Genomic DNA, 27,229 nt, shown 5'->3' with positions numbered 1-27,229 from the left:
TGGTGTATGAGTTTCCTATTGCTGCTGTAACAAATTACCACAAACTTAGTGGCTTAAAACACACAGGTTTATTATCTTACAGTTCTAGAGATCAGAAGTCTAAAATGGGTCGCAGGACTGCATTCCTTCTGGAGGCTCTAGGGGAGAATCTGACTCCTTGCCTCTTCCAGCTTCTAAAGGCTGCCCGCATTCCTCGGCTCATGACCCCACATCACTCTGACCTCTGCTTCCGTCATCACATCTCCCTCTTTGACTCTGACCCTCATGCCTCCCTCTGATGAGGACCCATGTGATTAGGTTGTGCCCCTCCAGATAATCTAGGAAATCTCCCCATCTCAAGATCCTTAACCATATCTGCAGTGTCCTGTTTAACATGTAAAGTATCATAATCACAGGTTCTGAGGATTAGGACTGGCCATCTTGGGAGCCATCATTCTGCCTCCCGTACCTGGCTTCAGCCAGAGCCCGTCCACTCTGGCCCAACCCCTCTGAGATATCCTCTGTCCCCAGTGCCCTTGGCCTCACTTGCTCTGTTCCAGCTGTACCACCAACTCCTTGCAGATCCTCAGCACACCAGGCACACAGGCCAGACCAATCCTTGGGACTCCTCCAAGCATGAGTAGTGGGGTCCAGGGCTAAGAAAGCTTTCTGACCTCCCCCTCTGCCCCATGGTACAGATGGGAAGACTGAGGCCCAGAAAGGAAAAGGACTTGCCTAAGTTTGAGACTGGCATTTCCAGGATGGTTCTGGCTGGAAGGCCCATTTTACAGTAGAGAAACTGAGGCGCAATGGCTCCACCTACACGCCATCCTAAGGATATGCTTCTGCTATTGACTTGCTGGGAACTCTGTCCCAGGCCAGGTGTCATTGATTCATCCCAGTAGGAAAGGATGGGCTGATGGGCTTGTTGGCCTGTCTGATGGCTGCAACCCCCAGCCTCTAGCCCAGGGGTCACACTCAGTAGACTTTTGTTGAGGACAGAGTGGGTTTTTACAGAGAGTTTACATCTGACGTAAGGATTCTTCTGCTAAAATAGAGTTGGACGGTACTGCCCTTAGACCTGGGGAAGAGGGGCCCCGGCCCCAGGCCCCACTCTTTAGAAGGCCTCTCTGGCCCTCTCTCAACCTCGTTGTTCCCCACGAGGCAAGGAATGTTCAGAGGCCAAGGGAATATGCCCACCCAGAGCCTACATCCCCCTTTCGGCCACACTGTGCACCCCGAGCAGACCCCAGCCTGGAATTCCCTGCCCCAAAGACCCCAGGCCTGCTTCCAGGGCCAGCACAGATCCTCCCATGGTGGCCTACACTGCCAGTGGGACCAGCCCTAGGGCTGAGGGGTGGCTGTTTGGGGGGCATGTGGAGTGAGCTGGGGGTGCACGCATAGGTGGGGCTTCTTGTGGTGAGGAACAGAGACAGGAGGAAAATGGAGGGCAGGCAGCTTCCCCCTGACCACGTGCTGCCATGGAATTCGGAGGAGGCCAAGAAGTCTGAGTTCGAACCTGGCTTTCCAGGTTATTGTGAAAATATGTTCGTCAAGGTAGGAGAGTAGAACATACTTTGTTTAAAGTCTCGCTAGCCTGAAATGTCGCTTTTATTTATCCGTATGGTATGTGGGTCTCCATTTGTACTCGTGATTCCCGACCCACAGTGTTAAGGGCAGGCCAGGAGTCTTCAGAAATCCTTCCAACCTTGAGATCTGCGGGGGTCTGGCTGACCTTCCCAGCATCCTATCCCTTCCAAATCCAGCTGACGCCTGTCTGTCTTCTCTCCCCAGATTAGCTGCTGCCCGGGAGAGGAGACCCGGGCAACGCGCTAGGGCGACGGCCCCTGCCCCGAGGGCCGGGATCATGAAAGGCCTCGGTGACAGCCGCCCCCGCCACCTGTCCGACAGCCTGGACCCACCACACGAGCCCCTGTTCGCAGGGCCTGATCGCAACCCCTACCTGCTATCGCCCACGGAGGCCTTTGCCCGCGAGGCTCGCTTCCCCGGGCAGAATGCTCTGCCAGGGGACGGGCTTTTCCCGCTCAACAACCAGCTGCCACCACCGAGCAGCACCTTCCCCCGCATCCACTACAACTCCCACTTCGAGGTGCCAGAGGAGAGCCCCTTCCCCAGCCATGCCCAGGCCACCAAGATCAACCGGCTGCCCGCCAACCTCCTGGACCAGTTTGAGAAGCAGCTGCCTATCCACCGCGATGGCTTCAGCACTCTCCAGTTCCCCCGCGGGGAGGCCAAGGCCCGGGGCGAGAGTCCTGGCCGCATCCGCCACCTGGTCCACTCAGTCCAGCGGCTCTTCTTCACCAAGGCGCCCTCCCTGGAGGGCACGACAGGCAAGGTCGGTGGCAATGGCGGCAAGAAAGGTGGCCTGGAGGACGGCAAGGGCCGGAGGGCCAAGAGCAAGGAGCGGGCCAAGGCTGGGGAGCCCAAGCGGCGCAGCCGTTCCAACATCTCGGGCTGGTGGAGCTCTGACGACAACTTGGATGGTGAGGGTGGCGCCTTCCGCAGCAGTGGCCCAGCCTCTGGACTGATGACACTAGGCCGCCAGACAGAACGCAGCCAGCCACGCTACTTCACGCACGCCTACAACACCATCAGTGGGCACATGCTCAGAGCCACCAAGAACAACACCGCCGAGCTGACTGCCCCACCACCTCCGCCGGCACCCCCGGCCACCTGCCCTAGCCTTGGGGTGGGCGCTGACACCAACTATGTCAAGCGGGGCTCCTGGTCCACTCTGACCCTCAGCCACGCCCATGAGGTCTGCCAGAAGACCTCAGCCACCTTGGATAAGAGCCTGCTAAAGTCCAAATCCTGCCACCAGGGTCTTGCCTACCATTACCTGCAGGTGGGTCCCTGCCAGGGTCAGGGTAGGGTGAGGGATGGTGGGGAAGGCACCAGTTTGAGGCCCAGCTCTGTCACAGATTGACTTGGAAAGTTGTTTCACTCAGGCCTCTGCTGACTTGCCTAGGAAATGGGTGGCTGATGGTATCTTGCTAGTAAGAGGATTCCTTCCACTGGTCATGCTCTCAGCAGACATTGGTTAGGACCCTTTTGAGACCGGCCCTGAGTAGGGACCAAAACACGTCCCTTCCCTTTAGAAGAAAAATATGGAAGCTGTGCCTTCTATCCCCTCCGAGGACCAATTGCATGGCATTCTGCTTGCCAGCCCCCAGACTGGGGGCTCCTTGAGGATAGGGACCATATCTGGTGCAGCTCTGTGTCCCCAGGGCCCAAGACAGGGTCTGTCATACAGGAAGTGCTCAAGAAACATGAGAGGAGAGAGGGGTAGATGAACAGATGGACCCTTGAATGAATAGAGTGAGAAATAAATAAGACATAGTCCCGATTATCAGGATGCTGGGAGAGAAAGACACATGAGCAGACATTCCTGTCAGCATGAGCGGAATGTGATGGAGATGAGCAGGGGGACTGCAGGAGCCCCGAGGCCCTAAATCAGTTTGGGGGACTAGCTTTTTTCTTTCAAACACTAATGTTTATTGAGGCACTTATTATGCACCAAGGCTGCACTCCTGGAAAGTGGCAGAAGGCTCAGAGACATCTCTGCTGCTACACTTGTACTGGGTCTCAAGGGCAGGGTGAGTGGCTGAGAACTGGATGGCTCCCGGGACCAGAGCCCAAGCTGTGGGTGAAAGTTACAGGAAGTAGATTTCGGTTCACCTGCAGATGGAAGGGGCTGCTTCAGTAGGTAGTGAGTACCTCATCCCGGAGGGCATGTCAGCATAGGCCTGGCCAGCCTTTTGGAACACATTAGATGCATTTTTTTTTTTTTTTTTTTTCTGGTACGCGGGCCTCTCACTGTTGTGGCCTTTCCCGTTGTGGAGCACAGGCTCCGGACCACAGGCTCAGTGGCCATGGCTCACGGGCCCAGCCGCTCCGTGGCATGTGGGATCTTCCCGGACCGGGGCACGAACCCGCGTCCCCTGCATTGGCAGGCGGACTCTCAACCACTGTGCCACCAGGGGAGCCCCATTAGATGCATTTTGAACTGGATGAACATCAAAGTCTGACCTGAGTTCTTGTCATTCCATATAAAATTCCAAAGACAGTGAGACTATGGGGGGAGAAGGCTGTTTTTTTCAATAGGAGGGAAATGAAATCTAGGCAGTGTTTTATATATTTAAGGCTTTTGTGGCTCTCAATCTACTTCCTTAGCTTAGAAACATCAGAGGGGGTGGGGTGTGACCTAGCTCCCTCTCAAATGATATGGTTTGGTCTGATCACGTGAAAATGCTTCAGAAACACCGTGAAACGGTGGCCCTGCAGTCCCTGGAGTGGTGCTGCCTGCTTGCTCAACAGGAAGTAGGTGGGTAAGGGCTGGGGAAGCAACAGGTGTTGAGCAGGGATATACAAAGCCACCTTCCCAAGGGACAGGTGGAGGTAGGAAGGATGGACTAGCAAATGGTTTGGGGTGGAATGTGCAGGTCCTGGTGACTGGCTGGGCAGTCAGTTGGGGAGGAGGGTGTTAATGGGAAAGCTGCGGGGGGGTGGACCTGGGATGGGAATCCCAGGCAGGGACCCTCCCTCAGCCAAGAATCAGCCACTGGCAATGTGGGAACTGAGAAGAACATGGTCTCTGTGCAGGCTTGGTGATTTGGGGAGTGTGGTGTGCACTTGTGGGCATGGAGAAGAATGGGTGTGCTGTGTACACTGAGAAACGTGTGCCTGGGTGTCCGCGGTGACATATAGACCCAGTGAAGGTGTGTGCTCTGTATGTGTTGAGGCAGGGACACGGTGAGGAGGGGCAAGTTGAGATGTGTCCGCGGTGCAGTGGTGGCTGGTGTGCACGTGAGGAGGTGTGTATGCTCTGTGTTCACATCGTGCACTCAGTGAGGGGCGGGTACATGATAAAGTGGCTGGGGTGCATCCCTGGGGAGAGGGGTGTGTCCTTGGGGAGAGGGGTGTGCTGGGAAAGGGTATGCTTGCTCTCTGAGGTGCATGTACATGGCACGGCGTGTTCACCCTGTGCTCGGGCTGAGGTACGTGTGAGTGCTGAGATGAGCATACTCCATAAGGAGGTGAATATCCACCGTGTGGACACATCGGTGGGTATCAAGTGAACAAGAGTGTAGACAGTGTGTGCTGCCCTGGAGCAGCTGGCAGAGCCTGGCCTCAGAAGGGCAGGGGAGGTCCCCTCAGTTGGTTTCTGCCACTGTAACCACTGAGGACCAGGGCTGCCCTCACAGCTGTGACCTTACTTACCCTTATCACAGCCCCCTTCCACAGATGGGGTCCCTGGAGTTCAGATGGGAACACTGAGCCCTTTTTCCAGCTCACCACTTGGCTGCCAGACCCCACAAAGCCCTTGTGCTCTCAGTACCTCAGTTTACCCACCTGTAGGATGAGGAACGTTGTTTGGCCCCAAAGACCTCACCTCCGTACTGATGTGCTAGGGTCCCCTGACTCATCCTCCCCTGCCATCCAAGGGTCCAGGGACCTCTCTCAAGCCTGCTGTTCTTATCTGGGCAGTGGGATCATAAGCCATCCACTGAGATAGCAGGGGAAGTAATGGGAACACAGGGGTTGCTCAGAAGTGTAGCTGCAGTGGAAGCCATTGTGATCCTTCTGTCTGGGCGGTTTTGCTGGGGCACACTCAGCCTGGCATCCACGGAGATCTGAGGCTGGAGAAGGCCACATAGTGAAGCTGCGGCAGAACTGGCTCTGGAACCCAGGTATCCTTCTCAGCCCCGGCTCTGCTGATGGGTCCTGATGGGTGCCTTTAGTGGCAGTACCCAGCACCGAAGGCCGAATTCCCCGAAGTGGGCAGCGAGGGAGCTTCAGGGTCCTGGAGATGGGGGTTCTAGCGTGCAGCTGACGCCCCAGGTGATGAGCCCGAGGCTGGATGGCCGGCGGCGCGCTGGGGGTGTGCGCTGCCCCCCGAGCCACCCTTGCCGATAGCTGTCCGCCCATCCCCAGGTGCCCGGAGGCGGCGGCGAATGGACCACCTCGCTGCTGTCCCCGCGCGAGGCGGACTCCACGGGCGAGGGCCCCATCCCGTGCCGGCGAATGCGCAGCGGCAGCTACATCAAGGCCATGGGCGACGAGGACAGTGACGAGTCCGCCGGCAGCCCCAAGCCCTCCCCCAAGACGGCGGCGCGGCGCCAGAGCTACCTGAGGGCCACGCAGCAGTCGCTGGGAGAGCAGAGCAACCCCCGCAGGTGAGCGCACAGTCCCGCCCCCTAGAGTCGCGCCCGCAGGCCAGCCCTGCCCCCAGAAGCCCCACCGTGGGAGAGCCTCTCCGAAGTCCAAGTCCCGCCCCAGGAAGCCTCTGCTCACCAGTGAGTCCTGCCCTCTGGGAACCCCGCACCAGAAGCCCTGGTCACCTGTGAGTTCTGCTCCCTAAGGGGACCACTCCCTTAAAATGAGCCACGCCCGCAGGCTTACCCAGCTCCACTGGGGCCCCGCCCACTTGCGAGCGCTCCTCTGGGAAAGCCTCTTTACACTCGTACCGCCCTGGCTCACAGGCAAGCTTTGCCCTCTAGGTGAGCCCCTCACAGGTATGTCCCACCCCTGGGAACCTCGCCTTCCTCCTCTTCAGCCGCCCGCCCGGAGATCCCAGCCCCACAGATGAATCCTGCCCTCCAGCCTCAGACCCAGGTGAAGCCCCGCCCCCAATGATCCAGGCCCCCTAGGTGAACCCTCCTTCCGGTTAGCCCCCTTCCTGAGATCTTCGTCCTTAGGTTGGCCCCTGCACTTTGATGAGTTGACTCCGGAGAGCCCCGCCATTTGGGGAACCCACCCCATAAGCCCCCCACAGCTAAGTCCTGACCACAGGTGAGCCTTATCCTTTGGTAAATCATAAGGGGAGTCTCTCTGCAGTGATTGGCCCAGGTAAACCCCGCCCACGGGAGCTACATCCCCAGATGATTTCCACTCGTACAGGGGAACTGCCCCAGGAGACCCTCTTCTTCAGGTTAGAGAACCCTGCCCTTAGTGAGCCCACCCCTTGTGCCAGCACTGCCCAGGGAAGGCCAGAGCCCCCTCTGCCAGTGCCCCTGTAATTGCCCCCTGAGTTGAGCTCCGAGATTGGGGATGAGGGAGGATCCAGAAGTCAAAGGGAGATAGACAGCCTTCACCTGTCCCATCACCCGGCCCGGCATTCCACCAATGGAGCCCCATCCTGTTGCTTTAATACTGGGAAGAGTTAGTGAAAGTGTGAAAAATGAAACACGTGCACACAGGAAGCAACAATTAACATGTTAGAGAGAGAAGTGAGCCTTTCACATGCAGAAGTCACCGTGGGGATTAGAACAGAAAAGAATGAGTGCAAAACAGGTGGAAGTTGGTATAGGTGATGCAGAACCCACTGAGGAAGAGAAACAAAAGCAAGTCAGAAACAGACAAAGGACTTGGAAGAGTTAAAGGAAACCAGCTTAGTCCAGTTCTTCTACTCCTGGGGGCAAGAGCCAAAGCTTCACTGGAGGAGGTAGCCTGGGAGGACTGCAGCAGAGGGAATAGAGCAGGGCAGGTGACAGTAGACTGAGGCAGGGAGTCTCACTGGCTGGGACAGAGGCAGGGAATGGCCTCCAGGTGGGAATTCAGGACACCACCAGCCATTCCTAGGTCTCACCCTCTCTGAGCCTCAGTTTCCCTAGCTTTAAGTGAAGGGGGCTGAGCTAGATGATCTCTTAAGACCCCTTCTCCTGAGATCCTGCAATTCCTTGAATGACCTGTGGGCATGGAGGTGGGAGAGGTGGGCAGGACCAGGGCCCAGGCCTTGAATGAGAGGGAATTGATAATAGTAGTATAGGCATACCTCAGACCACCGCAATAAAGTGGATATGGCAATAAAGTGAGTCACACGAAATGTTTTTGTTTTCCAGTGCATGTAAAAGTTATGTTTACACTATAGTCTAAGTGTGCAATAACATTATGTCTTTTAAAAAGTACATACCTTAATTTTAAAATGCTAACCATCACCTGACAACTCCGGGTTGCCACAAACCTTCAATTTGTTAAAAAGAATAGAAAAGAAAAACCAAAAAAAGAATATCTGCAGAACGCAGCAAAGTGAAGTGCAATAAAAGGAGTATTCCTGTAGTAACAGTAATGGGGGCCATCTGTTAGCCGTTGCTGCGCTCTGGGCTCTCTGCCTGCCCCAGTGCCCTTGAATCTGCATCACTGAAACCTCCTTACAGCCCCAGCAGGCAGGCACAGTGACATCTCCCACTTTATAGGTGAGGAAACTGAGACTTAAGGGGTGACGACTTGCCCAGGGTCACCCAGTGAGGAAGCTGGATTCCAATCCAAGTTTGTCTATGTCAAGACCCTGAGCTATTGGAGGCTTGGACCTTATTTCCAGAGCGGGGGAGTTGGGGAGGGGGAGGCCCAGGGTCAGGTAGATGTGAGAAAGATTGAAGAGCCAGGGCTATGGGGAGAAGTGGTGAGTCTTCAGGGGCCTGGTGGAGGCCACCTGGACATTGTGTCAAAACTGATGACCTTTGGGCAGCCCTGGCCAGAGGTCAAGGCTGTGGGCTTTGACCCATCTCCTCTGTCCAGCCCCTGGAATTGCCCCAGGCCTGCAGAGGAGGGGGCTGTAGAATTGAGCTGGTGTGGCCCCCCCTGCTTTGAAACAGTCAAGAGCAAGCTTGTGCTGCCACCTCACGGTTGCAGTGGACATAACAGGTGAGGGCCACCGGCACCCTCCAGACTCACAAGGCCTCCAAAAGCTGGGAGCAGCTCTCCCCTTGCTCATCACCCCCACTACGACCCGGGATGGCAGTGACTTCCATTTTACCCTCTGCCGCTGGATAACCTTGGCCCATTTTTCCCCCTCTGGGCCTCAGTTTCCCATGCTGAACAAAGGGTGGGCTGAGCCCCATCTGCTCCCCATCCCCACCAGGAGTCTGGACCGCCTGGATTCAGTGGACATGCTGCTGCCCTCCAAGTGTCCGAGCTGGGAGGAGGACTACAACCCCGTCAGCGACAGCCTCAACGACTCCAGTTGCATCAGCCAGGTAAGGGTGGCAGGCAGCCAGAAGGTCAGTGGGCTTGGGAGAGCCGCAACTCCCACCCAGGAAAAGGACAGACGTCCAGGTCCAGCCTCTGTTGAGTGGTCCCTGAATATCTGCCCTGTGCTTCTGTTTGGTCTTTGGTCCTGAAGCTGCCTGTGTGTGTCTCTTCCCCACTGACTGTCCTGCGGCTGGAGAACAGTCACAGGGCCTCACATGGATGGCCTAAGCTGTGGGCCCAGAAGAAGGGGCCATACCACTGCCTTAGACCCAGGAGCCCTGAGGATAGGGTACTGGGAACCTGGGTTTGAGTCCCAGTCTTGTCACTGACAGTATGAACCCAGGACAAAACACCCCCTCCCTGAGCCTCAGTTTCCTGATTTACCACCGGAGGGTGATAATTCCTGTTTCAAAGGGTTGTGAGGAATCAGTGAGATAACAAACATAATGTGCTCAGCAAAGGGTGGCTCCCTTGATGGTTAGCATTGACATCTTGCTGTGTGACTTCGGGCAAGTTGCTTCTCCACTCTGGACCTCCATGTCCCACCTGATCAGTGGATAGTTGGACTTCCAGTGCCCAGCCAGCTCTGCCACTAACAGCGGTAAACATGCTGTGCTATACTATTAATTCTCTCAACCATCAGCTAGCTCCTTGATCCCTCACAGCCACCCCCAGAGGGGGCCTTATCATCCATATCCCCATTTCATAGATGAGGAAACTGAGGCCCAGATAGGTGGGGTCACAACAGCTAGGAAGAGGCAACAGCTAGGAAGAGGCAAAGCTGGGCAGAGATCTAGGGCTGTCAGACCCAGACCTGGACCTCAGCCCCTACCGTCTTGTGCACAGTACTTTACAGTTTGCAAAGGGACGACCAGTCAAGGCTTGAGGGCTCCCCCCATGGTGTGGATGGGGAGACGAGGCCCAGAGAGGGCAGACATCTGCCAATAGTAGCACAGTGAGGCAGTAGAGGCAGCCAGGTGCAGACCCAGCCACCTCTCTGGGCAGGAACAGACCCCAGGTCCCACCGTCTGCAGCCCCACGGCCTGGGCTAACGGACTGCTTAAAACTTTCGGATCCCAGCTCCTCACCACCCCATATTCCTGGCCCGGCCAAGCCCCCACACCCCAGCCCCCATCCTCAGCACTGTCGTTCCCACGCTCCAAGGAGATTGACCTCAGATGTGGGGAGAGGGAGAGCCCCCCACCCCCGGCCAGGGGACCCTCCGCCCCACCATCCTCATCCAGGCCCCACCAAGTCTCACCTATACCGTTGTCCTGGCCTCCGTGCCTGCCACCCTCCAATCTCTTCTCAGTGGCCAGAGGGAGCTTGTAAAAAACAGAAGTCAAATCACGTCACCTGCTCCGAAGCCTCCCATGGCTCCCGCCTCACCCTAGTGAAAGCCAGACCTGTGAAGCCCGGCCTCCCTCTCAGATGTGCTCCCCGACTTGCTCTGTCACTCACTCTGCTCCAGCCACTCTGGCCCCCTTTTGCCCCTCACACACCTCATTCCTGCCCCAGGCCCCCTGCATTTGCTCCTGCCTCTCCCAGGAGCATCTTCTCTCAGATCTTTGCACAGCTGGTTCTTCTCCGTGTCCCAGGTCTTGGCTCAAATGTCACCTCAGAGGGACCTGCCCTATCACTTGCCTCAGGGGGTCCCCGGGGCCCTGTTTCCTTACTCTGCTTAATTTTCTTGACAGCACTTCTCACTATCTGGAATTATACTTGTTAGTTGATGTCTGTCTCACTCTTAAGACTGGGAGTTCCCTACAGACGGGGACCTTGCTGTCTTGTCCCCACAGAGTCCCCAGCACATGGCACAGGACACGTAGGTTTGCTGAATGGACGGCGTCCCTCCCTGTCTCTCCCATCCTGCCTGTTCTCTCATCCCTCAGTCTCCCTGTCGGTCTGTGTCTGTCTCCCTCTGTTTTGCTCTCCCCTCATTCACATTTTTCTCTGATTCTCTCCAGTGTGTCTCATTTCCATGTTTCTCTCTGGGTCTGTCTGTCTCTCTCACACCCACTGTCTCTATCCCCTGCCCGGCCCTGGCACCTGGAACAATTTTGTCCTTTGGCTACACGAAAAGGTACACGGAATCAGCCAGGCTGGGGACCCCAGCAGGTCTCTCCCACTACCCCCTGCCCAGCCCCAGCTCTCCCCTAGCCCAGGGTCCTCTGAACCCCCAAACCCTCATCCCATGAAGCTTGAGTGACCTGAGCCACATATGTCGCCCCAAAGTCAGAGATGTCCAGCTCTGTCTGTGTCTCTGAGGCCTCAACTCCTGCCAGAAGAAACCCCGCTCCCACCAGGCACTGGACTGTGTAAGCCCTGACCAGGGAAGAGAAGTCTCTGGGCTCTGTCCCTAATCTGTACATCCTGGGAGCTGCCTGCCCAGGTGAGAGGCAGCAGACAGGACATCCATGGTCCCAGAAGCCAACCCAGGAGAAAGACTTATAAACGGCAGATTACAAATCTGCAAGAACACCCGGCCCCAGAAGGAGTGAGCCTCCCACCCCTGGAGGAAGCCAAGACCTCCCAGCAGCTGGGCCTCAGCCAGTCTGGGGAGGAGGTTAGACCAGCCAGCCACAAGTTCTCTTGCAGCCGGGCCTGAATACCCAACCCTAGCCCCCAGCCTCGGTCTCCCCATAACCCTCCCCCATCTCTTTCCTGCAGATTTTTGGACAGGCCTCCCTGATCCCCCAGTTGTTTGGCCACGAGCAGCAGGTCAGTATGTTTGCCATTCTCTTGTCCCCCAATCCCAGAGGCCAGGGCTGTGTCTCAGGCACCTCAGTGGTGCTGGCCCCTGAGCTGGGCAGGTGCAAGCAGAGCCAGCACCAGGAAAGCCCCCTGCAGTGAAGATGGTGTCAGGGATCACGTTGGTGCCTGGACCTTCCACTCTTTGGCCCTATCGCTTCACTTCTCTGTGCCTCAGTTTCCTCTTCTCAAAAATGGAAAAGAATGGGCTAGGATCTAGGGATGGGGCAAGAATAACCCCAGGATATTGGCATAACATTGTAAATCAACTATACTTGAATTAAAAAAATGGTTTTTTAAAGAATAACCCCAAGATAAAGGAAGGTGTACCCTGAGAGCTTCTAGCTCCCTCCTTCCTCTCATCCCCCAAAGCCTGGGAAAGGCCTGGGGAGACTGTTCCATTTGGACAGATCAGGGGCTGGGGGCATTGGCCTTCACATCCCAGCCCCCAGATCCCCTGACTTATCTCCTTTCTTGGGTTCCAATAAGACCTTTAAGGATGTTAGGGTTCTGGAATGAATGCAGAGACTTTTCAAGCTTACCAAAGGTGGTGAAGATGACGCCAGTCCTGGCACTGTCTGCCTGTCCTAAGGGTGCCCCATCCCACACACACCCATCCTGCCCCTGGAGGTGGTCCTCTCCTCCCCCCCAGGCCCCAGCCCCGAGGCCAGATAGAGAGGCAGGGAAGGTGCTCTGGGCCCAGGTCCTCATTGTGGCCAGGAGTGGCAAGGGACTGATCCAAGGCCACCCGGCCTACAGGGCAGAACTGTGACTGGCTCCACAGCTCCTGATTCCAGCCACGGATGCCTCATGTGCCTCCCACCTTCATATCATAATTTTTCTTGAGCACATTGTTGCAGAGGGTCTTTGGGGAGCCCACAGTGGGCCAGGTGACCTCTTCCTTCCTTCAGCAGCCTCATGATAAGGGTGTGATATGTTCACATGTAAAACCCCCAGGGCAGTTCCCTGCGCATAGTACATCCTCAATGATATACATACCAACAGCACTAACCAGCTGGCCTCTCCCTGGGAGCTTGGGAGCATATTAACTGACACTGACAAATCTTTGCACTTGCCCCATAAAGTTGCCTGTAATAACAGGTACAGGTTATCAGGTGCTTAGTGATTAAGCATGTGATTATGAATGATCTCATTTCATCTTGATCACAGTCCTGTGAAATCTGGTCTCTAATTAGCCCCCATTTTACAGATGGGGAAACTGAGGCACAGAGCAGTTAAGTGACTTGCCCATATTCCTCTTGTGAGAAAATGACGGAGCCGGGAATGAAACTCTGGCAGTCTAGCTCCAGAGGTGGGCCATTACCGTGCAGTCCCTAATCAAGGCCTCATCGCCCTTGGCAATCACAGGGGCCTCTCAATATACCTCAGGTTGCAGCTTTGGAGGATAAACACCTATCTCTTTAATACCCTCTCCAAGTGAATTTTGGGTATGTCACATGGCCTACGTTTTAATTTATCAGTGCTGTCTGATAGAATTTTCTGTGATGATTGGAAGTGTTCTATAATCCATGCTGTCCAATAAGGTAACATGAGCAAGTGAAATGTGGCTAGTGTGACTAAGGAACTGAATTTTGTTTATTTTAATTAATTTAAACCTAAATAGCCACGCATGGTTAGTTGCTACCATATTGAACAGAGCAAATTTAGACCTTTCCAAACATATACTCCAAATTGGGTGATGATCAGGAATTCCCTGGCAGTCCAGTGTTCAGGACCCCGCGCTCTCACTGCCAAGGGCCCGGGTTCAATCCCTGGTCGGGGAACTAAGATACCACAAGCTGTGCGGTGCAGCCAGAAAAAAAATTGGGTGATGATCCATTCAGTCTTTTTACCTGATGCAGTGCCAGACGAGTCCACAGGCATTCTATTCCATTTAGATAGGGAAACACTGATCCAGGGGATAGTGCTGGCCTGCCTGAGGTCACACAGCCAGGTCCAGGGCACAGTGGCCCCATATCCAGCTTCATCTTTTCCTCCACATGGTGCTCAGTCAACTTTTGCCCCATCCCGTGTAGCCCAGGTGTCTTCCCGGACCCCCACCCAGTGTCCATCTTTAGCCAGCTGACTCCTCAGCTTATACTCTGTGATCCCCAGGTACCAAGATGGCCTGAGACATGGGTCAGACAGACCCTTCCAGAACCATTGGAGAGTGTATGTATGGTGAGCCCCCTCTACACTCACACCCCCAGCTGCAGATTTGTAGGATCTTGTTTCTAGAGGGACACTTAGAAACCATCCAGATGAGGTTGAACTAGACGTGAGATGGCAAATAGCATATATACCTCCATTCTCCATACTGTCCATGGCAGATGTGACTAATCAGTCCTCACTGCCACTACCCTCATTCCAGTATTATTTTCTCTCACCAGACTATTGCATCAGCTTCATCTCTGGCCTCTGCCTCCATTCCAGACCCTATATCCCACATCCATTCTGTACACCAGGGCTAGATTAATCTTCCTTAAATATACATTTGGAGTATTGATTCTGCTACTTCCTCACTGGGTACAACTGGCAAGTATCTTCCCCTCAGTAGCCCTCAGTTTCTTTGCTTGTAAAAATGAAGGAATTGGACCGTAAGATGGTAAATATCTAGCACACCTACTGCCACCTCCCCATTCCAACCTTCAGGGCAGATGTTACTGATTATAGCCTTCTTTCTGGCTGAATTCAGATATGACCTCAAAATCTGTTAGTTAATCATTCTGGACACACAAGATATAACCTAGCTAACATCCTAGAAAGTATGTTTACTAGTTTCTCCTCCATTGTAGAGATGGGAAAATTGAGGCCCAAAGAGGTGAGAGAGTCTGTATATTTCTTAAGGGCTCCATCTGCCCATCCCGTGTCCTGAGTGAGACGGGAGCAGGAGGGTGGGCCGAGGTGAGGCCCCACAGACTCCAGCTCTGCAGCTGAGCCGACCACCAAGCACCCCATCCCTCCCCAGTGGGCACAGCTGGCCCCTGATGCCTGCTTTTGCCCTGACAGGTACGGGAGGCAGATCTGAGCGACCAGTATGAGGCAGCCTGCGAGTCGGCCTGCAGTGAAGCAGAGTCGACCGCGGCGGAGGCTCTAGACTTGCCGCTGCCCAGCTACTTCCGCTCCCGCAGCCACAGCTACCTGCGCGCCATCCAGGCGGGCTGCTCACAGGAGGAGGACAGTGTTTCCCTGCAGTCCCTTTCCCCCCCTCCCAGCACCGGCAGCCTCAGCAATAGTCGCACGCTTCCGAGTGAGTACCGAGATGGGGGACCCCTGGGACCGTTCCTGGTGGACCGGAGGTGGGGAGGAATCCATGGTTGGTGAGCCAGGATTGGAGGGGTGGCTAGCAAAAGTAGGAGGCCTTGGGGCTGGACTTCCCACCAACTGGTGAACTGGAGCTCAAATGGCAGCAGTGGGGTGGAGGTGGGGCTGTCACAGAGGCAGAAGTCAACACTCGGGGTGGGGTGAGGGGGTCGTGAGGGCTGGAGCTTGTGAGATACTTGGTTGCCCCTGACTCTCTAGATAGACCCTGGCTCTTACTGAAGCCCTACTTACCTGTTAGGATTAGTTCAGGTAGGCAAACCTGTGGGGAGGGTGGGCCCCTGCAGGGAAGAGGATGGGATCTGCATTGAGCCTTCTCAAAGGGGTGGGTTTGCAGGTTTCTCTCATATTCACAGTCAGGGACAACCTATCCTTTCTGATACTTGTTCTAAGTTCTCTGACAATAACCCAGGCATGATGAGAGAAAAAGGGGACCCTGTGTCCCAGAGCAAGCCATGACCATCAAGACCCAGGAAGATCATAGCACAATTTCTAGCTTAGTAGAGAGAACCTTGATCTCACTCTGACTAAAGAGTTTTCCTCCCTGAGCCTCAGTTTCCCCATGTGTAAATTGAGGCATAAGCCAGACCCCAGAGAGCTCTTGGGGGAGATGAAATAAGGCTGTGCCTGGAGAGGTTTAGGCGGGCCCTTGCACATGGTAGGAGCTGACAAGTGTAGCTGTTATTACTGGTTCTCAGACTTGACTCTGAGCCTCCTGACAATCAAAGGCATTGAGGTTGGATTACTGTAGGAAAACCACGTGTTTCAAGCGCTCAGTTGGTGTTTGATATAAGTAACTGAGCCTGAATCTTATGGATATTCTATACACGAGAAACCAGCTTGTTGACTGAATGAACTGCAAAGGCAGGGGGCAGAGCAAGAAGCCACTTTGTGTCACTATTGCCTTTCAAATCGTGGCTGGTATCTGGGCAGATCCCCGAGCTTTTCCAGTCATTTTGAGACCTTAAGGAACAGTCTCATTTTCAGGTCTTGAGAGTCTGGTCTCATTTCAAAACATCAGTCTCATCTACTTCAGACCTCACGCACCTGCAGCTAGGGCCTGACTGGGCTCAGAAGCCCACAGTGGGGAGCTGGGCGTGGTGGTCAGTGTCTTCTCTGTCCCTTGTTCATCAGTGGCCATTTCTGGTTCCTCCCGTGGGAGGGGAAGGTCGCTATGTTGTCTGGCATCAGGAGTATCTGTGTGACACATGCCACTTGCTAGCTCTTTCTCTTAGGTGGTGCTTTCAGAGTTTCTCCTATCTTGCAGGGCCCTTGTGGTGTCTTCTTTCCTAGCATGGGCAATCCCCCTCCAGGCCACTGCTGCTTATTCTGCCTCAGCTTCTCCAACCAGTGGCCCCCCTCCTCTGCACTCAGCCTCTGTTTGCCAGGGGACCTGGCCCTGCCAGGCAGGCATCTCGGGCAGACTCCTCTGATGACGACTCCAGCCGTACTGTCTCCCTCAGCTCCCGCTTCACCCATGTGAAAACGAGGCCTGTGCCTTGCAGAACTCTGAAAGTATAGGCTGGTCTGCTACAGCCTTCCTTCTAGACCTGCTGTCACAGCTAAGCCTGCCAGCCTCTCCACATTAGAAGTCTCCAAAGCAGGTGTCGGGGTCCAGTTTCTTTGGCCTCCAAATCCAGGGTATCCCTGCCAGGCTCTCCCAGGCACTCTGTTACAGTCTTATAAGAGTCTCAGGTAAAGGATCAGATTCCCCACGTCATCAGGCCCAAGGAAAGTTCTCTAAGCAGGAGGTGGGCCTGGGGAATCAGATAGCACGTCAACAATTTTCTTCAAATAACCCTTCACTCACCAATCTCCCCCGACCCCAGTCACTCATGAATGGACTGAAGATGGGTGGTGGGCTACACGTCCCAGAACCGTCTGGGTCCCTGTATTGGTCAGCTATTGCTACAAGAGTGCTGCAAAGCAAACAACTACAAAATCAATGTAACAACAAGTAACGTTTATTTCTTGCTCCCAAGTTTGTGGATCAGCTGGAATGGCTCTGTCCCACGTGTTTCTCACCCTCCTCCTGGGACCAAAGTGTCCTCCTGGGAGCAGTGGCTTTAGCAGGGCATGTTCTTCTCATGTTGATGGCAGAAGCACAGAGAGCAAGCCTAAGTACACAGGTACATTTCAAGGTCCCTGCTTGCATAATATCTGCTAAAATCCTATTAGTTAGAGGAAGTCATAGCTCAGAAACAAGGGATGGGGAACTCTCCTCCCACCGTGTGGACAGAGGAAGGGGTGAAGAATCAGGGTCAGTAATTCAGTTTACTGTGGTCCACGTTCTTGGCCACATTGATTTGTGTCCCTCTCACAGAAAATACCCTTATCCCAAAGATCCTGAAAAGACTCATCAATCATAACATCAGGATCTCATGGTACACCTGAAACGAATATAATATTGTAAATCAACTCTCCTTGAGTAATAAATAAATACATAAATACATGCATACATACATACATACACACATTTTTTAAAAAGGAAAAAAATATCTCATGATCTGTGTCAGATAGGGATGTGGCTCCTCTTGATCAAGCAACCTAAAATCTAAAATTAAAAAAAAAAAGATATCTACCTCCCACCTCCCAACCCCCCCCACACACACACCCAGCATACATTGGTAAAATAGGACTGCAGTCCACACTCCAGTTCAGAAAGAGGGAGAAGGGGTTCAGAGACTTACTGATCCATGGCCATTCTGAAGTCCTTCTGGGCAGATGTTGGGCAAATACTCTGGGAAAGGGAATGTCTCTTGACTAGGCCCAAGCTCTACGCTCTGGGGTCGATTCCCTAAGCCATGGTTTTCCGTAGCTCTTGGCTCTGCTCTCTGAAAGCCCTTCCTTTTCCATTAGCCTTGTTGGCCACGTCTAAAGAAAGCATTGGAGAATAGGCCTTTGGGCAGCCAAAGAGCCTTCTTTGTCTGCTTCCTGCCTGAAGAAAGTTAGGGACCCAGTGGTCTTTTTACATCTTGAGTGGTCTCAGTCCCTTGAGCCTAAGCTGATCATAGTTTTGGCCACATACCTCCCTCAAACACTTTATGGGTTTTCTATGTATTTGATTCCACTTAACCCCATGTACCAAAAAGCACACCCACAATTATTTTTGAGTCACGTCAGTCTCTCTCAACTCAATTATGATGACTTTGGGTGCATCAGGCTTCTGTGGGGCCATGCTCTTAAGCTTTCTAGAAGCTCTTTTGAGCAGCTGAGAGCATCTACTGAATGGTACCTTATTATTTTAGAGTATTAATAAAAGATGCTGTAACCACATCCTCGAGTTGATCTGACCCACACGCTGTATCTTAAGGCCATGACCTTGGTCTGATCTTTGTCCCCAGGCTGTATATTAATTTGAAACTGATTTACTGGCTGGAGAAGCTGGAGTTGACTGATCTCTTGTCCAACTCAGCGAGTTCTGGGCTCTCTGTATTCCCTCTAAACACTCCCTGTGACACTCCCTGTTTCTTTTATGAATTCCTCTTTCTTCTAAGTCCTTATCAAATTCAGCCCAAAGGAGCCAGCTCTTGCTTTCAACATTTCACCTGGAAACTCTCTTGCCCAAATCCATTGGTTCTCTTCAAGTTACTGTAGATTGACAGTTTTACCAAGCATTTTGTCTCTGCAGAGTATGGGTAACCTTTTTTCAAGCCTCCTCTAACAGTTTGCTCACTGCTCAGCACTTGGTCCCAGAGCCAATGCTACATATTTTTGTTTTTGTTGCTTATACACGCCACTCTTGGTACCAATTTCTGTATCTATCAACTATTATCACAATAATGCCGTGTAACAAACAAGCACATCTAATTTCAGAGGCACACAATAATGCGCATTTGTTCTCATTCATGAGTTTTTTGGTTGGCTGGTTCTGCTCTGCATGTCCTATATTCTCCTCCTGGAACCAAAGCACACTCCTGGAATCAGTGCCCTAGCCAAGGCATGCACTTCTCATGGTGGTGGCAGAAGTATAAGAGGGCAAATCCCATGGTACAAGCTCATTTCAAGTCTCTGTGTCACACCTGTGAACATCTGGTTGGTCAAAGCAAGTCACATGAGCCCAAAGCCAAGGTCCAGGGAAATACACTCAACCTTTTGTGGGAGAAACTGCAGTTACATTGCAAAGGGCATGAACACGGGGAAGGGTTGAGAATTGAGGCCAAATATTCAATAATGAATAATCCAGCATTTCTGGCTTTAAATGTAGGGATGTGGGGCTCCAATTATTCTCAGTTTGGGGGCTTAAGCCCAAACCAGGATACTCAAGAAAGTACTGGTAGCAACATCTGACACCTACCCAGACATGTGTGCACATATATACCTACTTATGGACATATATTCTGTACCCTTAGACCTCTCTCTCTGAAAACATATAAAAACACATGCACACTGATATTCTCACATGCACAAACATACACCTAATCTCTACATACAGTTGCACATGCTCTCATATATGTGTGTGTCTCCTTCAAGGCTCATGCCACCTCCACACCTGTGAGGAAATCATGCCCCTAACAGACTGGAGCCACCAAAACAATTCCCCCTACCCCATGTTTCCCCACTCAGCCCTCCTTCCAGGTCTCCATAGTGACCACTACATACGTGCTCCTCTCTCCTCCAACCCCTGATCCCCTCATGCTCAGCAGGTAAACTCACCTGCCTTGCAGGGAAAACCAAAGCCACCAGATTTTTCAGACCTGTGCCCAGAGCTGCAGTTGGTCCCTACAGTACCTTAGTGCTGGGTTAGGAAAGACACTTAACTGTCATCTATTGGAAAATTATTATGATGCACAATTTTTATTCGAATAATGTCCTTTACTGCCATCTGCTGCAGATGTGTCATAATAAATATACAATTCGATTATGTCTGTGTTGTGAACAGCACCCCCCTTATACGTGGCACCCTTCATCAGTGTAAAGCTTGCACCACCATCTATGGCATTCTGGCCCGTAACCACCTCCCTCCTCACAGACACACCCCACCACCCACAGGTACACCCTCCCTCAGACACTGTCTCCCTGCAGGGGTCGCCCCTGCTCAGAAGGCTGCCCCCTGTCCTCAGCATATGTCTCCAAGAAGTGAGCAGTCTGGGGCCTGTCCCCCACCTAGGGCTGTTCTGAGCCCCCAGTCGCTGAGGGGCATGAAAGCTCTTTGTCACCCTCACACGGGCACATATGCTCTCAGGCCATATGCCAGCAGGTGGGTGGATGTGGAGGCCACTTACTGAGATGGTGAGAGCCTGGGAGGGGAGGGCCCCTCCGGAGTGGCCCTGGGCAGGGCATGGAGCTTGCCCACCCCCCCACCCGCTTGCTGGGGGCTGGCCAGCTTCCCAGCTGTCAGCACCCCCTCTGTCCCTCCCCTTCTCTGACCCAGATTCTACATTCCAGAAATAGCTCTGGCAGGTGACTGGCAGGCAGGGTCGGCCCCAGCCGGGATGGCGGGGGAAACAGAAGCTTCGCTACATACACATGCCCCTCCCCAGCCAAAGGACCTACCTGGGAGGGCCCACGGGGGTGCCATTACCCCCTCAGTCTGCCCCATCCTGCCCCCTCTCTCTCCACTTCTGAGAAAGAAAAGAAAGAACAGAGAACGCGCTCGTCCCACTCCTCCCTTCTCCGACGCTGCCCATCCCCCATTAGCGCTCATTCTCCTCTTCTCCCTCCCTTCCTCCATCCCTTTCTTCCAGCTTCCCCTCCCCTCCATCATCTTAGCCTTCTGTCTGCCTGTCACCCTCAGCCCCGTTTCTCCCCCCGCCCCCCAGCCTCTCTCCCTTTCTTTCTTCTCAATTTCTGGCCCTTCTCCCTCCCCAGCCTCCCTTTCTGTGTCTCTCCCACTCACTCTGACTCACAAGGGAGGCTGTGACAGCACCTAGGAGCGGTGGCTGCTGGGTGGTACCTGCCACCTACCCCTGCCCCGCACCAACTGCATCCCCCGCAGCTGCACATGGGTACACGTGTGCACACGCGCACATGTGCACACACCTGGAGTCACTCTCTGGCAGTGCTTGGGATAGGTTTCTGGACTGGGAAACACCCTTGCTCCTTGCTCAGGGGCCCTGAGTTCTAGATTCAGCTGTGCTGTGTCACTCTGGGTGGGTCCTGACCCCTCCCTGCGCCTCAAATTCTCCATCTATGTTGTGAGGCTTGGGTTTGGGGACCCCCAAACACCTCCTATCTGAGTCACAGAATGCTCTGTCCTCCCTTCTTTGTCCCCTCTCCCCTCCCCCAGAACTCTCCCAGTTTCTTCTCTGATTTACTCTCTCCTCCATAGACACAGGAAGGGAGGCTGACAAAATTCCAGTAAGCAGCCAACCTTCCAGGCAGCCTTGTCCCCCAAGCCCTTTCCCAGGCCTAACCCTCCACAATCTCCGGTTATTACACTACAGGTTCCTTTCAGGTTGGACAGTCCAATCCCCAGAATATCAGGGCTGAGAGGAACCTGAAAGACCATCATGTCCAGAGATGCAAATAGACTTCAACTCACATGTCATCTCTGATCCCTGGAGCTCAGGACTGAGATTGGGTTAAGCAGAGAAATGTGCCACCATCGATTAGTGATGGCTGCTTTGTCCAGGAATGTTGCACTTATCTGACGTTCCTTATTTAGCCCAGTTAAACAAACACACACACACACACACACACACACACACACACGCGCTTACAGATATTTTACAAAGAAACTGTAGCCTAGAGGAGGTGAGTGTCAAGTCAGGGTCACCCAGTTAGAAGGTCAAGGAGCTGTTTCCCACCTCGGTCTGCCTGGCTTGAGTTCCCCATTATCCTGTGTTGGGGGGGCCATCCAAGGTCCTGGTAAAGAGATGCAGTGTGGTCACAGGAGTTTCAGGGAGAATTATCTGGCCACGTGGGCAGGATGGATTGGAAGCTGTGCAGTGGTCCAGGCAAGGCACAGTGAGGCCTGGGCAGGGGCCATAGAGTCAGAGAGTAATGGGAGGGTCCAGGAGGCCTTCCTAGAGTGAGTGATGAGGAGCCAGAATTCCCACCTCCTGAAATAGGCACCTCTCCACAGAGGGCACTGGGCAGAAGGTGGGCTTCCTCCCACAGCCCCACCCAGCCGTGGACCAGGAAGTTCCTGGTTAACTGAGTTGCTCTCCTAAGTCCCATTTTTAGGCAGACCCACTGAGCCTTCTGGGGGAAATAGTGATTGGGCTTAAGAACTGGTGGGCAGGCTGGGAACCCCAGCTTTGAGATTCTTGAACAAGAATAATTCCTTACTCCCTCAGGGGTAGAGAGGTCAGGCCAAAGGAGGAGAGACTAAGGTGCTTAAGTTGAATCTCGGAGGCCCTGAGGCCATGGTTAAGGGCAAGAGCCTTGCAGTGAGGCAGCCCTTTCATTGAGTAGATGCTTACTGATCACCTCAGTGGGCCAGGCTCTGCTCTAGGCACCAGGGACACATCAGTGAACAAAAGGGAAACGTCTGCCTTCATAGAGACTACATACTTTTGGGGGGGGGCATATGGGGGGAGGCAGACAAAACAATAAGCATAAATAACTCAAATAAGTATATGGTTTATTGGCAAGTAGTGTAGGGCAAGGAGTACTGGGAGTGCCAGCAGCAGGAGAAGGGTGCTGCAGCATAAACAGGGTACCACGATAGAACTCATTGAGACAGATGTTTGAGCAAGCACTTGAAGGAAGTGAGGGAAGGAGTAGTGCTGGGGAGGTACTCCAGGCAGGGAGAAGAGTGGTACAAAGGCCCTGAGGCAGGAGGGTGCCTCGTGCATTGGAGGAGGAGCAGGGCTGGTGTGGTTGGGATGGAGCAAGACAGAGTCAGGCATGTGCTTTGGGGCTTCCTGAATTTTCCTAAGTAATCAATCTAAAGATAAAGACTAAGTGAATGGTATAGGTGTAGCATAGTGACTGTGAGAAGGGCAAAGTAAGCTAATATTTTCAAAGTGCTTAGTACAGTGCCTGGCATCAAAAAAAGGCTCAATAGCCCTCAGTTGCTTTTGTTACTATTATACCTTTATGCAAGACAGTGGTATTGGAAAGACTGTATCATCTTCTTGAGTAAGACGCTTTTTTAAAAAAATTAATTTTGTAATTTACATTTTTGGTTGCGTTGGGTCTTCGTTGCTGCGCGTGGGCTAGAGAAACTAGTTGTGGCGAGCGGGGGCTACTCTTCTTTGCGGTGTGCGGGCTTCTCATTGTGGCGGCTTCTCTTGTTGTGGAGCACGGGCTCTAGAAGCATGGGCTTCAGTAGATGGGGCACGCGGGCTCAGTAGTTGTTGCACATGGGCTTAGTTGCTCCGCGGCATGTGGGATCTTCCCCAACCAGGGATTGAACCCTTGTTCCCTGCACTGGCAGGCAGATCGTTAACCACTGCGCCACCAGGGAAGTCCCTTGAGTAAGATTCTTTTCTCCACTTTACATTTGGAAAAGAGCTGCACAGAGAAGGGAAGGGACTTGCCTAGGTCACCCAGCAAGGCAGGTGGGGGAGCAGAAGCTGGATCTGCAGGTAGGCGCAGATGAGGGATGAGACCCCAAGGACCAGGACTGTGAGTAAGGGGACTCGCAGGGGAGAAGTGGGGAACTGGGAAGGCCATGAGCCGTGAAGGGAGTGACTTATGAATTTAGGCAGCTCCTATTGCACTTGGCTCTCCAAGGCATCCTGGATGTGATGGTTTTTACTACGGAGGAAACGAAGGCTTAGGAGGTTGAATGAGTATCTTGTCCAAGGTAACACAGCCCTCCGGAGGCTGAGCAGGGATTCTAACCCAACCCGGAGGGCCTCAGGTGAGCACAGCAAAGCGAGGATGGAGTAGAGAGGACAACCAGAAACACTTAGGACGTACAGTCGATAGTACCTGGGGGGCTAATTTGACCACACAGAGATGAGAAGACCACCTCAGCCTGCTTGTTCTGAGCCTCAGTTTCTCCCGGAAACAGCGAGGCGACGCCACGGTAAACTGGTGTAGATTCTCCAGGTCCCTCTCTCGTCAGGGAGCATGCGTCTGGTTCCAGCTGGAACCGGTTTGGTGGGGGCGGCTAGAGGGGCGGAGTCCCCCGTGCCTAGGCATGCGCGTGCTGACGTGGGCGCGCGCTCCCTCCCGGGGTCGGGCGGCCGGGGCGTAGGCTGGACTGAGCGCCCCGCGCGCTTGCGCACCCGCCCCTCCGCGCGCGCGCTACGGCCACGTGCCGAGAGGGCTGCGCGCGCCCCCGCTCGTCCCGGGAGTCCCGAGCGACGAGCGCGCGCGTGACGTGAGGGGCGGGGCGGGGCGGGGCCGGCGTGGGGCTTTAACCCAGAGGCCCCGCCCCTCGGGCTTACAAAACCGGAGCCTCGGGCCGGGCCGCGTGAGGGAGGAGGGTGAGTGCCCGCCGCTGGCCGCAGCTGCCGCCAGCCCGTCCGTCACTTCGTCGGTCTGTCCGGTTCACGTCGTCGCCGCCGCCTCCTCAGCTCGGACGCCTGGGGCCCGCCCAGCGCCGCCCGGAGCAGCCGCGGCCCCGCGAGGAGACGGGCGCCGCCCCCGCCCGGCCCTGCCCTGCCCCCGCCCTCCTCCCCTTCTGTCCTTCCGTCCGTCCGTCCGTTCCCCCGCCCGCTCGCGCTTCCGTCCTTCTGTCCGGCCACCAGCCCTCGGGCCCGTAGCCCCGCTCCGCCCGCTTTGTCTCTCCCTGGCTCGCTGTCTCTTTGTCTCTGCCCTCGCGCTGCCTCCCAGCCCCTCCCTCGCTCCCCGATCTCGGGTCCCCCTCAAGGCGCTCATCTCATCCCTCAGAGCCTCCCCCCCTCTGAGCGCCCCTCATCTTTGGGGACCTTTTTTTCAGAACACCTTCCACACTCCCCCAAGGCTCTCCTCTGAGCTTCCCGCACATCCCTTGAGGGTCCTCCCTTCCATCTGTCCCCCCAAATCCCGGGGGTCTTGCCTCCTCTTAGCCCTCATTTCTTCAGGGTTTTCCCTCTTTTGGTGTCCCCCGTATACGCTGATACCTCCTAGATCCCTTGGGGTCTCTCCTTGGGACCCCCAAAGCTCCCCAGCTCCCAGACTTCAGCGCCCCTCCCTGCCTTCCCTTGGTTTGTCCCCTGTCGCTGTCTCTCCTTGTTCTCTCTCGGGCCTCCGCGCTCCTCATTCCTCTGGGTCGGGGGCCCCTGCTTTGCTCTCCCTGCCTCACTCTGCCCCCGCATCTGTCTTGCTGGTGTCACCACTCGATGTCTCTTGCGCTGCAGACCCCCTTTTAAGGCGACTCCTTTGCCAGGGCTCTTGCCGCTCCCCCTTGCTTTCTCTGCCCCGGTCCCCTGTCTCCCCTTCTCTCTGCTCCTGTGTCTCCCCCTCTCCCCTTTTCTGTCTTTGCCGGTCTCTGGGTCTCTGACCCCCATCCGGCCCTCATGGCTTTGTGTCTGGAGCTCTTGAAGCAATGTGAGTGGTGGGGTGTCCGGGTCTGGCTGGAGTCCGCCCGCAGGCTGGCCGCGGCCGAGGCTCCATGGGGTTGGCGCTGGGGCGAGGGCTGGCGCTGGGGCAGGAGGCTCTGGGGCCTCCCCACAAAGCGGGCAAGGAGGGAGGGGCCAGGCTGTCTGGCAGAGGTGGGAGTGGGGAGCCTTCCTGCTCTGAGGCTTCTGCTTTAGTTGCTTGTGTGTGTGGACGGTGCCACGGGCTGGGCATCCCTGCCCGCTTGGCCCTGCATGGCCTGGCATTTTGTGATTGCTTGTGGGCAGGCCTGGGCTATTTTGGAGCCAGCAGGATGTGATATCACTTGGGCGTTTATTTAGACCCAATTGGGGGTGGGGACTGCGTTCTTGCCAACTTGAGTAATCAAATTTTGCAGGGGGGTGGGGGTGCGGCCTCCTAGGCAGCTGGGCTGTAAGGTTTGTGGCCAGAACTTTGCCAGCCACCAGACTGGGCAGGTGAACCAGGGTCTGTGCTGCCTTGGTCTTGCTGAGACTGTCAATCAGGGTGAGGGGAGAGAGGGGTTGTTTTTAACCTGACCACCCTTGAGGATTGGGTTTGGTGGTCTAAGACCTCTGCGGCCAGCCTCAAGCTGTGTGACCTTGAATGAGACCTTCAACCTTTCCAAGTCTCAGTTTCTCCATCTGTAAAAAGGGAATAATTATGGCAGCCTCACAAGGTTGTCGTGACAATCAAATGAAGTATCTGTAAAGACACTTCGGGAACTGTCAGCCTGTCCTTAAACCGAGCCTCACAGAGGGAAAGCAGCTTGCCCGGGGCACACAGGCTAGTTCATGGCAGAGTTGGGACAGGGATCCAGGCCTGGGACTCCCCAGCCCGGAGTTCTTTACCCTCCCCCCCACTCCATTGCCACCTGGTTGTTCAGAAATGCACCTGCCCTTCCAATAGGGCAGGGGGCAGGCTGCCCCTTTTTATGCCCCCATTCCTGGTTGCTCTTTGCCAGTTTGTAAAGATAGGTGGGTGTGCCCAGCTGGATGTCTGTGCGGGAGACAGTTGGATTTTCCATGTTCCATCCCATTGTTGTTTAAGGGTGGGCCCTGCTTGGCCAGTGGCACTTGGGAATAAAGTCTGTCAGTTTGTAGTTGTGAGCCCCACCTGCTTTTCCAGCTTCCTGTAGAGTGGGGGAACAAAGGCTCCAGCTGAGAGATGCTCCACAGACAGCTGGGGTCTGCTGTCAAGGAGCCTCAGATGTCCCAGAACTTTGGAGCAGGAGATAAGATCAGCTATTGTAGCCCCCTCGTCTTACAGACAGGGTCCAGAGAGACCAGGGACCCACAGAGGATTTCAGCCAGGACTCCTGTGTCCTCTGCCGTAGCACTGCCTCTGAGGAGGTTGCTCTCTGGCTGGTGTCACCTGCCCACTGGTGTATAATGACAATTTCCAACATCCGTTGACCTTTTACTGTGGGCCCTGAGCTTGACACGCTACACAGACTACTTGCAGCAGGGAGGAGAAAGGGCTTGGTCTCTGGCCTGAAAGTGGAGGGAATCAGGGTTGTGGTCACCACATCTTACCTCTCAGGGAGGCTGCTTTCGCCTGGGCTTCAGCTTCCTTATCCGTAAAGTGGGAATGATAATCCTTGTCCTAAGGCTGATTCTGAAATCATGGAATCCCTAAAGAAATTCTGTGAGGCAGAATGCCAAGGTTCTATTCTCGGCTCTGATGCTAAGATGCTGTGTGACTTCAGACAAGTGTCTTCCTCTGTCTGTATTTTTCCTTCAAAAAAATGAGGAAGCTGGTTGTTGTGCTCTCTTAGGTGCTTCCGGCC

General features: G+C 54.4%; 1 protein-coding gene across 5 annotated transcripts in view; it reads left to right on the top strand.

Annotated features, from left to right (window-relative positions):
• The first annotated feature begins 1,846 nt into the window (after positions 1–1,846).
• Positions 1,847–27,229, top strand: part of DLGAP4 (DLG associated protein 4) — a 93,329-nt gene continuing 67,946 nt past the window's right edge. For 2 of the 5 annotated variants that reach the window (XM_060120412.1, XM_060120414.1), the window contains exons 1-5: positions 1,847–2,845; positions 5,935–6,176; positions 8,861–8,975; positions 11,641–11,691; positions 14,731–14,971. In XM_060120412.1, coding sequence (XP_059976395.1) covers positions 1,847–2,845; positions 5,935–6,176; positions 8,861–8,975; positions 11,641–11,691; positions 14,731–14,971 — 1,648 coding nt within the window. Of the gene's footprint in view, positions 2,846–5,934; positions 6,177–8,860; positions 8,976–11,640; positions 11,692–13,836; positions 13,903–14,730; positions 14,972–24,374; positions 25,414–27,229 lie in introns of those variants that run through there. The other 3 variants (XM_060120411.1, XM_060120413.1, XM_060120416.1) reach the window with 3 other exon arrangements.

The sequence above is a fragment of the Mesoplodon densirostris genome, chromosome 16 (assembly GCF_025265405.1).
Source record: "Mesoplodon densirostris isolate mMesDen1 chromosome 16, mMesDen1 primary haplotype, whole genome shotgun sequence".
Taxonomy (NCBI): domain Eukaryota; kingdom Metazoa; phylum Chordata; class Mammalia; order Artiodactyla; family Ziphiidae; genus Mesoplodon; species Mesoplodon densirostris.
The sequence above is the reverse complement of the archived record's forward strand: the minus strand, read 5'-3'. Positions and strand labels throughout refer to the sequence as shown.